The sequence below is a fragment of the Mobula birostris genome, chromosome 20 (assembly GCF_030028105.1).
Source record: "Mobula birostris isolate sMobBir1 chromosome 20, sMobBir1.hap1, whole genome shotgun sequence".
Classification (NCBI taxonomy): Eukaryota; Metazoa; Chordata; class Chondrichthyes; order Myliobatiformes; family Myliobatidae; genus Mobula; species Mobula birostris.
Window position 1 is genome coordinate 64,344,040 of NC_092389.1, and position 13,684 is coordinate 64,357,723.

Here is a 13,684-nt window from a genome sequence, read left to right on the forward strand (position 1 = left end):
AAGCTACAGTGGGACATGTTGTATCATCCAATACACCCATATTCCCAGCTTGATAAGAACCCAGCCACCCAAAACTAAAAACATTCTTCTTGTGATGTTCCCAACAGTCCTCTAGCACACTTTTAACATGATGATATTTCCTCACCCCTCAAATAAATCCAGTATGTTAACAGCAGCTTCACCCTCTGTCATTGTGAGGGCAATTGTCCCATTTGAACCAGTGAAGCCGAAACAGGAGACGACCTTACTGCACCACAACACAATCTTAAAGCCTGTGCTGGTATCACACCCAAACAGAATAAATTTGAAGATGAAGCTGATCCTTAAGCCACACAGCCAGAATCAAGAACAGATCGAATTAAACAAATATAAACAATCAACAAAGATTTTCATGTTGCACCCCAGGATACCCACACATATCAATCATTTCACTGATACAGTGCTTCCATGTCAGTTTATCATACATCCACATGCCTGGAAAACTTACCACTGACAATTCCTCAAGAGTTTAATCATATAACTTCAAATCATGTGCAGGTCTATTAATCCTGTTTGTAAAACACATAATGTGTGTTAGTTACTGAAAGCTGAAAATCTTCATCCATTCCACCACTGTTTGACCTATTATTTCTAAATTCCATCCTATTTACAGTAAAATTGAAATACCACCTCTAATCTATAAAGTTATATCTTCTGCATATAGTGATTTACCCACCAGAGTACCTATCTCAGAGAACATATCATTTATCACAATATTAAATAATGAAGGGCTTCAAATACTGCCTTGTGGGGTGCCATTCTCTGTCTCGTAGAAACACAAACATAACATGCCCACCCATTCCTGCACAGTCCGTCCAAAAAAAAACTCAGATAAATTATGCAAACCTCATTCCTAATTTCCAAAATTTAATCAAAAGTCCTTCCTTCTATAACATATCATATGCATTTACAGTATTAAATAATACTGCTATTACAACATCTTTATTTAAATGTGATTTCCTAATATCATCTTCCAAACCAAAAACTGAAACCAATGTCATTCTACCCTTCCAAAATCCACTCTGAGAAAAAGCTATATCATCTCTCTTTTCCAAAATACAACTCAAGCACTCGATTACCATACATTCCATCACTTCACATAAGTGAGACATTAACGATATTGGCCCAGAACGAGAACGATCAGACGGGGATCTCCCAGGTTCCAGAACAGGCACAACTGCTGCCATATTCCATGAGGGAGGAAGATGGCCTGATCTCCAAACACAATTCAAAAATTTAATATTTTAACGAGAGAGTATTACAATTACATATATCACCCTTTCCTTGGGCGCCTGACCTGCATTAATAATAGACTTCTTAAATTCCTACAAAGAAAACTCTAACATTAGTGATACTATCATTGCTACAGCTGACCTCCAACACGTCAGGGTACAGTATTCACTGAAAAACATGCCCTTCCATTGTTCAACATCTTCAATTAAATTGTCTTGATTATGATTGACAGTAAATGACCCAGCCAGTAACACAACCCTTCCCTGTTTCAGTAATAATCATTTTGACTTCATTAATTAACACTGGAATAGTATGATCACTTCAAATCCCCTCACTTCCTTAACCACATCGCCAACATTTCCAAGTTTAATATCCCTTCCAATATTATCTCAATATGATTCCAGTAAATCACCGCCTTCCTCACCACGGCCTGTGCCCTTTTATTCTTAATAATGTCATTCTGAGACTGATGCATCATCACGTAATAACTTACATTTCTCCCAATTTGCTTTACCAAATCCTCCCCGATATACTGTAAATCCAAGCTCAAGCTTACAGAGATAGGAAGGCTGACTGACGTTCACATTAACTAATCACCGTGTGGGTTCTCATTTGACCGACAGTCACTGCAGCCAGTGACAGAATGGGATGTGTTGGGTCCGAGCTACGATAGGCTGGTGGAAATCTGCCCCACGTTCAGCCCCTCCTCTTCCGCTCCGTCGCCATGGCGGAGTTCAGCGAGTTGCTGCTGTTGGTGGTCGCCGGTCTCGGCGTCCACAGGGACGGGCGCGGTTCCCCTTCGCGCCTCGGTGAGTCTGTTTCGGCACAGAATATAATATTAATGGTAAGGCTCTTGGCAGTGTGGAGGGTCAGAGAGATCTTGGGGTCCGTGTCCATACGACACTCAAAGCTGCTGTACAGGTTGGCAGTGTTGTTAAGAAGGTGTCTGGTGTGATGGATTCATCAACCGTGGGACTGAGTTCAAGAGCTGTGAGGGAATGGTGAAGCTATATAAGGCCTTAGTTACACCCCGCTTGGAGACTGTGTTCCGTTCTGGTCACCTCACTCGGAGGATGTGGATACTATATAGAGAGTGCAGAGGAGATTTACAAGCAGGTTGCTCTTGGATTGGAGAACATGCCTTATGAGAACAGATTGAGTGAACTTGGCCTTTTCCCCTTGGAGCGATGGAGGACGAGAGGTGAGTAGACAAAGCTTAACAGGATGCTGCTCGGATAAAGTGATACTGGACAATCTAGGGATCTAGTCTCTCTGGAGCGGCTGAGGCTGAGGGAGGTCTGACAGACGTTTATAGGAACGTGAGAGGCACAGACAGAGTGGACAACCGGTATTTTGATCTCTATGGAGGAAATGTCTAATACCAGAGGGCATGCACTTCAGGAGAAAGGGGAAAAACTACCTCATTGGTCCTTTTTGCACTATTTATGTGTTTTGTAATTTAGTGTAATTTTGTATCTTTTCTCCACACAGCCTCAGTTAAAAAAAATAGAAAAGACAATGATTTTAAAAACCTGACTCAGAATGTTTAAAGGAGATTTACGTTTCAAGTTTTGTTTTTCATACCCATCGTGGTGAGTGTCTGGAATGAATGTCAGGGGTGGTGGTGGAGGCAGATGTGATAGAGGCTATTAGGTACCACATGAATGTGTGGAGAATGGAGTGATGAGGACCTTGTGTAGGCAGAGGGATTGGTTTAGTAAGACAAGAAATGACCGGTTCAGTTGGTTCAGAACAACACAGTGAGCAGAAGGACCTGTTCAAGGACAAGTAGAGCAGGTAAACGGGATAAAGTGTTCCCAGTCAGAGAACAGACCATGATGTCAGTGGATATTTGTCGTCATCACAGATACTTTACTGCTGGATAAAATTAAGTTTGTGATATTTATAAAGATGTGGTGAATTATACTGCTCAGATATCTTGTTCTAATGAGGAAATTACAGTTACTGTGAAAGCTGCAGAGAGGTATCTTGGTGTAACTGGTGTTATGTGGGAAGCTGTAATTGAAGCTCCAATGGGTGGGGTATCTGTATCCCAGTCTACTTGTGAAGGTACATATTGGGATTAAAATATTGCAGTGGAATGGCAGGAGCCAAATTTATAATGTTCAAGACTTTGAGAAGTTTATTTCTGATTCATCAGATGCTCCCGATGTTATATGTATTCAGTAATCTGGTTATTCGCACATTTTAAATTTTTCGTGCACGATTATATTGTTGTTCGTCATGACAGTTTAGTTGGTAGAGGGGTGGCCAGTTTTTTAGGGCAAGTAGCAGGGTAGAAAGAGATGTGGGACTTGTTGTAGAGATATTTGATTCAACAGGTAGGTGAATAAAAGTGGTTATTTTTTACAACCCTTGTGGAAAACTTCCTATTGATTTGTGAGGAAGTGTACTTAGTTCTCACTCACCAAGGAGTGTATGGTGTGGGGATTTTAAGGCACATAGTTCACTGTGGGGTGGATTGCGCAATGATGGTAATGGATTAATTGAGGAAGAGTTTTTCAACTTGTCTGTCTGAATGGGTACGAGATTTAATGTTCATAGTAGTTCTGGAACTGCTGCAGAATGTTGAGGAAGATGTGTATTTTTGCAATGAAAGGTTAGGTCACGTTATTCAGCAAACTGCGTTGGAAATGATTCCCATTACAAACAGAATTAGGAGAAAGCCTGTATCATGAGGAGTGTGCAGAGATAATTAGGGAGAGAAATAAGGCGTTTACGAAAGTGAAGAAGTATCAGTCTCCGAGTGACCCTATTAAGTATAAAAGGGTGCAGGCCGTGGTGAGGAAAGTGGGGACGATTGCGATAAAGGTTTTCTGAGGTCATATTATGATCATATTGAAAGGGATTGGCAGTTCAGACGTCTCCAGGAAAGGATGATATGTTATTGCCTGAACAGACATATGGCTGACAACTCCCTTGAGATAATATTAAAATTTCTGAATTATATTTGGAGTTTGACCATCTTCCTCATGGATAATGGTTGTAGTAGTGCCTATTCTAAAACCTGTGAGCTTCACGTCTGATCCTTCCAGTTATAGGCCACTACCGTTAGGTCTCATTTATGTAAACGTGTGGAATTTATGGTAATCGAACGCTTGAGCTATATTTTGGAAAAGAGAGGTGATTTTGCGCTTTATCAGAGTGGATATCAGAAGAGTAGAATTACATGGGATTCAGTTTTATGTTTGGAAGATCATATTAGGAAAGCACAGTTAAATATAGATATCGTAACAGCAAAATATGTTGATATTTAAAAGGCTGATGATATCAATGGTAGGACGGACTTTTGATTATATTTTGGAAATGCGGTTGAGGGGGCGATTGAATATTTTTTTCTGAGTGCTTTATTAGGACATCCTGTGGAGGTACGGGTGTGCAAGTTATATTCGGGTTCTATAAGATAGAGATTGGGACCCCACAAGACAGTATTTATTATTTCATTTTATGATTAATAATGTTTTCTCAGAGATAGGTTCTGGGGTGTGTAAATTACTATCTGTAGATGATGGATGTTCATGGATTGGAGGTAGAAACTTCAATTTTACTGTATTTACGATGCAATTAGCAATTAATAAGGTCGAGCAGTTGGCAAATAGATGGGATTTAAGGTCTCAGAGGCAAAAAAAAAACCACAAGTCATGCGCTTCATAAACAGTATTAACAGACCTGTACTTGATTTGAAATCATACGATCAAATTCTTGAAGACGTGTCAGTGGTAAGATTTCCAGGCTTGTGGATAGACAATAAGCTGACAAAGGTGTGTTGGAGGACCGCTGGGAACTTCACAAGAAGGCTGTTTTTAGTTTGTGGTGCCTGGGTTCTCATCACGCTGGGAATATGGGTTCATTGGATTTGCAATATATCCCACTGTCGCGTTCTCGGTAACCCCACCATTTGTTTCAATGCCTTTACTTGATCTAAGATACACGATTAAATAAAGTCTAAGGATTCTGTTATGCTTGAGAATCTGTTGATTCGTCAGTATTCTGAGGAAATTTATTGTGATTTGTTAAACGTTGCTGCAGAAGAATCGAAGATAACTTAACGGGGATGTTAATCTGGCTGTTTTGTGCATGAATTATAGGTATCGATAAAGAAACAACTTACAAACAATTTATCAGTGCATACAGTAGAATTTGTTGCTTACAGTGGGCGGTGGAAATTTGTTCATGTAAGGTTGTCATTTGTTCAAATGTCTTTTCGGTTTTGAAGAGTCTTTAAATAGGTAATTCTCGCATTTGGAAGATTTACTGTTGAAAGCGCACCAGAGATTATCTCCTACACAATGTATTATTTCATATGTTCACTTCTTATGGGCCCCTGCACGTAGAGGTTCAGTTACAAAAGCCGTTAAAATTTCAACTGTGGACAAACACCTTCCTCCTCGCAAATCAGAAGCAAAGGGGTTGGTGGGTTAAGAATTATAGCAAGACTGTTGGGATAATGGGCCTCAAAGGAGACACCTTTACAGAATATATATCTGTTAGGTTTATGGGGGAAGGGGGTAAAACAAGAAGAGAAGGAATTACATTGACACGACTTAAAAAATTGGCACACTCTACTTAATCATTCCTTCATTCGTGTTGGAAAACATAATTCTGGGTCGTGTAGTTAACATTTAAAAGCTTTCTTAAGTTATTGCAGTAACTTTAATCTAATTCACTGTATTGTGTTTTGTTACGTTCAATCTTTAGGACTTTTGGGGGGTAATTTAGGTTTCATTTGAAAAAGGAAGCAGTGAGGGTTTTATTTCCCAATTCCCTACACCACACTCCAGTCCAGTTAGTGGCCGGAATGTGGCTTTTATTTGTAGTGTCCAAACCCCGCCCTAGTACCTCACGACAGCCAATCATTCAAGGGGAAGACGGAGAGCAGTGTGATTGACGTTGGATTAGCCCACCACCATCCGACTGGATCCCGCCACTTTGTGGCTGAATTCAGTGGACAGGAAAGGGAATAGATGGACATATGCACAAACCAATGTGTGGGCGGCATTCGGGAGTAGTTCTTTGACTGACATCTGACGGTCCAATGAGGTACCGAGTCTCCAGGCTGGGGCTTTGCCCCTTCCCACACACACACCACCGTAACCTCCCGGAGCTGCCGGTCAATGGGACAATGCGCCCGGGAATAAATATAGAAAACCACAGCACAATACAGGCCCTTCGGCCCAGAAAGCTGTGCCGAACATGTCCTAACCTTAGAAAAACCTGGGAGATCAGGCGGTGTCTGTGAGGAGCTGGAGCCCGGACTGGAGACCCTGCGGCCGTCTTTGGCGTGTGCTCAGCACGGGGCTTTATTAATGAACTGAAGCACCGAGGTGACCGGATATTTCAGCGCGCTGATCCCCTGATAACGTCTGACTGGCGCAATCCCCACGGTGACAGGTTGTGTTTACTGGGGGTATTCTATAGGCCCCCTGGTAGCAGCAGAGATACAGAGGAGCAGAATGGGAGGCAGATTTTGGAAAGGTGCAAAAATAACAGGGATGTTATCATGGGTGACTTTAACTTCCCTAATATTGATTGGCACCTGATTAGTTCCAAGGGTTTAGATGGGGCAGAGTTTGTTAAGTGTGTCCAAGATGGATTCCTGTCACAGTATGTGGACAGGCCGACCAGGGGGAATGCCATACTAGATCTAGTACTAGGTAATGAACCGGGTCAGGTCACAGATCTTTCAGTGGGTGAGCATCTGGGGGACAGTGACCACTGCTCCCTGGCCTTTATAGTTATCATGGAAAAGGACAGAAACAAAGAGGACAGGAACATTTTTAATTGCGGAAAGGCAAATTATGAGGCTATAAGGCTAGAACTTGCGGGTGTTAATTGGGATGATGTTTTTGCAGGGAAATGTACGATGGACATGTGGTCGATGTTTAGAGATCTCTTGCGGGATGTTAAGGATAAATTTGTCCCGGTGAGGAAGATAAAGAATGGTAGGGTGAAGGAACCATGGGTGACAAGTGAGGTGGAAAATCTAGTCAGGTGAAAGAAGGCAGCATACATGAGGGTTAGGAAGAAGGGATCAGATGGGTCTATTGAGGAATATAGGGAAGCAAGAAAGCAGCTTATGAAGGGGCTGAGAAGAGCAAGAAGGGGGCATGAGAATGCCTTGGCAAGTAGGATAAATGAAAACCCCAAGGCATTCTTCAATTATGTGAAGAACAAAAGGATGACAGGTGTGAATGTAGCACCGATTAGAGATAAAGGTGGGAAGATGCGCCTGGAGGCTGTGGAAGTGAGCGAGGTCCTCAATGAATACTTCTCTTCGGTATTCACCAATGAGAGGGAACTTGATGGCGAGGACAATATGAGTAAGGTTGATGTTCTGGAGCATGTTGATATTAAGGGAGAGGAGGTGTTGGAGTTGTTAAAATACATTAGGACAGATAAGTCCCCGGGGCCTGACGAAATATTCCCCAGGCTGCTCCACGAGGCGAGAGAAGAGATTGCTGAGCCTCTGGCTAGGATCTTTATGTCCTCATTGTCCATGGGAATGGTACCGGAGGATTGGAGGGAGGTGAATGTTGTCCCCTTATTCAAAAAAGCTAGTAGGGATAGTCCGGGTAATTATAGACCATTGAGCCTTACGTCTGTGGTGGGAAAGCTGTTGGAAAAGATTCTTCGAGATAGGATCTATAGGCATTTAGAGAATCATCGTCTGATCAGGGACAGTCAGCATGGCTTTGTGAAGGGCAGATCGTGTCTAACAAGCCTGATAGAGTTCTTTGAGGAGGTGACCAGGCATATAGATGAGGGTAGTGAGGTGGATGTAATCTATATGGATTTTAGTAAGGCATTTGACAAGGTTCCACACGGTAGGCTTATTCAGAAAGTTAGAATGCATGGGATCCAGGGAAGTTTGGCCAGTTGGATTCAGAATTGGCTTGCCTACAGAAGGCAGAGGGTGGTGGTGGAGAGAGTACATTCAGATTGGAGGATTGTGACTAGTGGTGTCCCACAGGGACCTGTGCTGGGACCTCTACTTTTCGTGATTTTTATTAACGACCTGGATGTTGGGGTAGAAGGGTTGGTTGGTAAGTTTGCAGACGACACAAAGGTTGGTGGTGTTGTAGATAGTGTAGAGGATTGTCAAAGATTGCAGAGAGACATTGATAGGATGCAGAAGTGGGCTGAGAAGTGGCAGATGGAGTTCAACCTGGTGAAGTGTGAGGTGGTACACTTTGGAAGGACAAATTCCAAGGCAGAGTACAAAGTAAATGGCAGGATACTTGGTAGCGTGGAGGAGCAGAGGGATCTGGGGGTACATGTCCACAGATCCCTGAAAGTTGCCTCACAGGTGGATAGGGTAGTTAAGAAAGCTTATGGGGTGTTAGCTTTCATAAGTCGAGGGAGAGAGTTTAAGAGTCGCGATGTAATGATGCAGCTCTATAAAACTGTGGTTAGGCCACACTTGGAGTACTGTGTCCAGTTCCGGTCACCTCTCTATAGGAAGGATGTGGAAGCATTGGAAAGAGTACAGAGGAGATTTACCAGGATGCTTCCTGGTTTAGAGAGTATGCATTATGATCAGAGATTAAGGGAGCTAGCGCTTTACTCTTTGGAGAGAAGAAGGATGAGAGGAGACATGATAGTGGTGTTCAAGATAATAAGAGGAATAGATAGAGTGGATAGCCAGCGCCTCTTCCCCAGGGCACCTCTGCTCAATACAAGAGGACATGGCTTTAAGGTAAGGGGTGGGTAGTTCAAGGGGGATATTAGAGGAAGGTTTTTTATTCAGAGAATGGTTGGTGCCTGGAATGCACTGCCTGAGTCAGTGGTGGAGGCAGATACACTAGTGAAGTTTAAGAGACTACTAGACAGGTATATGGAGGACTCTAAGGTGGGGGCTTATATGGGAGGCAGAGTGTGAGGGTCGGCAGAACATTGTGGGCTGAAGGGCCTGTACTGTGCTGTACTATTCTATGTTATATGTTCTATTAATGAATTAATATTTAGGCCATAACTCCTCCCTTGGAGGGTCAGACACCATGAGCCAATAATTATTGCCTGGCATAATTTACATACTATTATTTAATAATTTATAGTTTTATATTGCTATGTCTATAATCTATTCTTGGTTGGTGCAACTGTATCGAAACCCAATTTCCCTCGGGATCAATAACGTATGACTATGACTATGACAAAGGTGTCTGATCAATTGAATATGCTTCCACCGTAAATCTGTCTTGAGACTCGTCACAGCTCCAAATCAGCAGCCACCCCCACATGTACATTAGGTTATCTCAGAGCAAGAACCATCTCACACAATGGCTGTCTCCATTTTTAAAAAAAGCAAAATACAAGAGGTCAAAATTCATGCAACACACACAAAAAAACGCTGGTGGAACGCAGCAGGCCAAGCAGCATCTATAGGAAGAGGCACAGTCGACTCTGCAGATTTCCTCGTGTCAAAGTTCATATTGCATTTATTATTAAAGTCTGTATAAACGGAAAAACCTTGAGATTCGAAACACCTCCAAATCTACCAGTTCCCCCAAGTCAGTGTTCACCCCCGATTCCCCCAACACACCTATTCTTCACATATCTGCAAATCGGTGTGCACCCACAAATCTGTGTTGGCCCGCACCCCCATATTGAACCCTCAAATCAGTGTGCACCCCAAAGCAACTGACACCCCGAAATCTATGTACACTCACAGATTTACAGGCATACTTCTAAATCTGTACACATCCGTGAAGCCGCATGCACCCCCAAATCCGTAAGCACCCCCAGACTCACCGACAAATCCAGAAATATGCACACACCCCTAAATCGGTGCGTATTCTAAATCAGTGCAAACATGAGACTATCGCAGCGCGGGAATCATTTCAGACACTTTACAAAACAGCTACCTCCTCCAAGGAAATAGCAAGAGCAAAGTTTAAATTCCAAACACACGTCCACATGCATATTCCCCATATAATCATTGAAATCCCCTTAAATCTCTGCACCTGCACAAGCCCGTCCTCACCCCCGTGTCAGTGGGTGCCCCAAAATCCACCGACTCCACCATATTCGCTGACAAACCCCTATGTATGCGCACATCCACAAATCTTTCTGTACCCCATATTCGCTAAAACATTCCTAAATCAGCGTAAGTCCTCAAAGCTGTGTGCACCCCAAAATTCATGCTCACCCCGAACCTGCCAACAGGCACGAATCTACCAACATACCCAGATCGATGCGCCACCCAAACCCGCTGACTCCCCCACATGCACATCAGATTATCTCAGTACAAGAATCATTTCAACTAGTTCTCAAAATGTTTGCCTCCAACTTTAAAAATAGCAAGAACAGAGGTCGAAGTTCAGGTTGCATTTATTATTAAACTATGTATCAATGAAACAACCTTGAGATTCAAAACGCCTCAAAATCCACCGGGATTCCCATATCTGCAAATCTGTGTGCACTCCCAAATCTGTGCACATCCATCAACCCGCATGCAATCCCCAACTCAGTGATCACCCCTATATCAGTGTGTATCCCCAAATATATACGCACCCCCAAACCTGCCGTCACCTCGAAATCCACCCACATACCCAGGTCTGTGCGTACCCCAACCCGCTGACATCCCCACATGCACAATTGATTATCACAGAGCAAGAATGATTTCAAACACTTCACAAAATAGCTGCCTCCATCTCAAATCAAATAGCAAGAGCAAAGTTCAAATTTCAAAGTGCCTTTGTTCTTAAAGTATCTGTAAATGAAACAGCCTTGACGTTCATTACACCCCGAAATCCAAGGACTCCCCAAATCCGTGTACATCCCCAAATCCGCCGAGGCACCCAAATCTGTGTGCAGCCCTAAATACTCCCAAATCTCTGTGCACCCTCAAATGCCCAAAGCAGTGTGCACCCCCAAATTCACCGACACTCCAAAATCCGTGTGCACCCATATTCACCAACATATCCTGAAACCTTCGCACATCCGCAAATCAATGTGCAGCCCCATTTCCATGTGCACCCCCAAAACCGCTGACATCCCCACAAGCACATTCGATTATCCCAGAGCAAGAATCATTTCAAACAGTTCACAAAATAGGTGCCTCTAATCTTAAAATGTTCAAAATGCAAAATGCATTCAATTTTAAAGTATTTCTGTATGTCTGCATCTCTGTGTGTTTATTTGCGTCCTCGTATGTGTCTGTCCATCTTATTGTGTGTTTGTGTGTTTCTGTCAGAGACCAGCTCGCAGACGGCGCTCGGTCTTTGTCGTGACGGCGTAGCTACTGAGAACACACGGCCATCCTGTCTACTCCACACTCCCCACCCCCGCCTGTTCTGTAGCGCACAAAAGGGGAACGAACCGGCCTCTCCCGGAAAACACAAGTCTTTATCTCTTGAGAGAACATTGTCGCTGTGAAAACAATGAAGAATTACACAACATCTATAATTCACTGTGCGTGTCAACCGTCATCACAGTGCGAGGTGGGAGTGAGGGATGTGGGTGGGTGGGTGGCGGGAAAAGCGAGCTACAGAAAAGGGTGAAATGGGGAGAAAGTGAGCAGCTGGCGAAGTGTTCGGCAGAACGGGAGTAAGAGAAAATAAGGGAGAGAAGAAGAGCAGTGAGTGGGTAGGGAAGGGAAAAATGTGTGGAGGAAAGAGTGGGGCAGTGGGGAAGAGAACGAAAGAAGAGAGGAGGACAGACAGAAATATATTGAGGCTATCTCTCTCTTTCTCTCTCTCTCTCTTTCCCTCTTTCTCTCTCTTTCTCTCCTCTCTCCTCCACACTCCCCTCCCCCGCCTATTCTGTAGCACTTACCACAAGCCTTCATCTTCTGAGAGAACATTGTCGCTGTGCAAACAACGAAGAATTACACAACATCAGACACCTCACACTGCGTGTCAACTGTTATCACAGTGCGGGTGGTGGTGGGAACGGGAGGGTGACGAGGAAAGCGAGATACATAAAAGGGGGAATTGGAAAGTAGGCGAGAGGGAGGCAAATCGATGGGTAGAAAGGGAGAAAGAGACAATATGGAAAAGAAGAAAGGGAGTGAGCGGGTAGGATAGAATGTGTGGAGGAAAGAGTGTGGCAGTGGGGAAGTGAACGGATGAAGAGCGGATAGAGAGAGGGTGTGGAAGAGAGGAAAATAGATGAGGAGAGAGGAGGAAGAGAAAGGAGTAGGGAGTCGGAGACAAGAGATGGGGAGAAAGAGACTGTGAAGGAACGGGGAAGAGGAGGTGGGGAGAGTGGGAAGGATTGAAAATGGGGGAAAGGGAACGGGGAGAGTTTGAGGCAAAGAGGAGGAACAAGAAATTTTGGGGAAGCGGGGTGAAGAGCAATGGGAAGATGGAGGAAGTGTGTGTGTGTGTCTGTGTGTGCTGTGTGTGTGTGTGTGTGTGTGTGTGTGCAATGGTGTGTGTCTGTGTGTCTCTGCGTGCTGTGTTTGTGTGTGTGTCTGTGTGTGTGTGTGCCAACCTACCCGTGTGCACGTGAGTGTCTGTGTCTCTTTACTCTTCAAAAACATTAAAATATTCTCTTCAAATGCTTTAAAATCCCCGGGCCTGATCGCCTCACTTTGACCATGGATGTCCAGTATCTATGCACTTCTATCCCCAGCAGGAAAGCCGCTTTCTTCCGGAGAATGGACCCACCAATTCCCCTTCATCTGCACGTTATTTAGAGTCAGAAAGCACTGTAACCAAAAACAAAAACACTTTTGCCCATTGAGTCGGTACCGAATTGTTATTCTGTCGAGTCCCAGAAACGCAGCTGAACCATGGTCCTCAATACCCTCCCGTCCATGTACTGATCCAAACTTCTCTGCAATGAAATCCATAACTTCCACTGACAGCTCTTCCCGCACCCTCACCACCCTCTGAGTGAAGGGATTCCCACTCAGGTTCCTCTTAAATATTTCACCTCTCACCCTTAAACTGCGATCTCTAGTTCCCATCTCACCCAACGTCAGAGGAAAAATCCTGCCTGCATTTACCCTGTCAACAACACTGATAATTTTGTCTGCATCTGTGAAATCTCCCTTCATTTTCCAACACTAAAGGAAATGAAGTTCTTACCTTTTTCTAAAGCTCGAGTGCTCAAGCCCCAGCAAACCGATTGTCAATTTTCTCTGCACTCTTTCAATCTTCTTGATAATTTTCCTGCACGCAGTACTTGAAATTGGGCCTCACCATCTTCAACGCAATATCCTATCTCCTAAAGATCGCAGTTTAAGAGAAATAGACTTCTATAATCAAGCTTCTCCATTGTACATCTTTTTCTGATGGTTTTTATCTGGACATTTTGTAAGGGTATGGGTGGGCAAGTATGACATTGAATTCATTTTTATGTTTGGAAGATGATATTAGGAAAATACAGTTAAATATAGATGTTGTAACAGCAGTATTTTAAAATTCATAAGGCAGGTGGTATTTAT

The 13,684-nt window shown here is 43.5% G+C and overlaps 1 protein-coding gene across 1 annotated transcript in view; it reads left to right on the plus strand.

The window, feature by feature from the left end:
* Positions 1 to 13,684, plus strand: part of LOC140185043 (uncharacterized) — a 423,878-nt gene that overhangs the window by 380,984 nt on the left and 29,210 nt on the right. Inside the window, 1 exon segment of the mRNA XM_072238262.1 lies at positions 1,973 to 2,081. Coding sequence (XP_072094363.1) covers positions 1,973 to 2,081 — 109 coding nt within the window.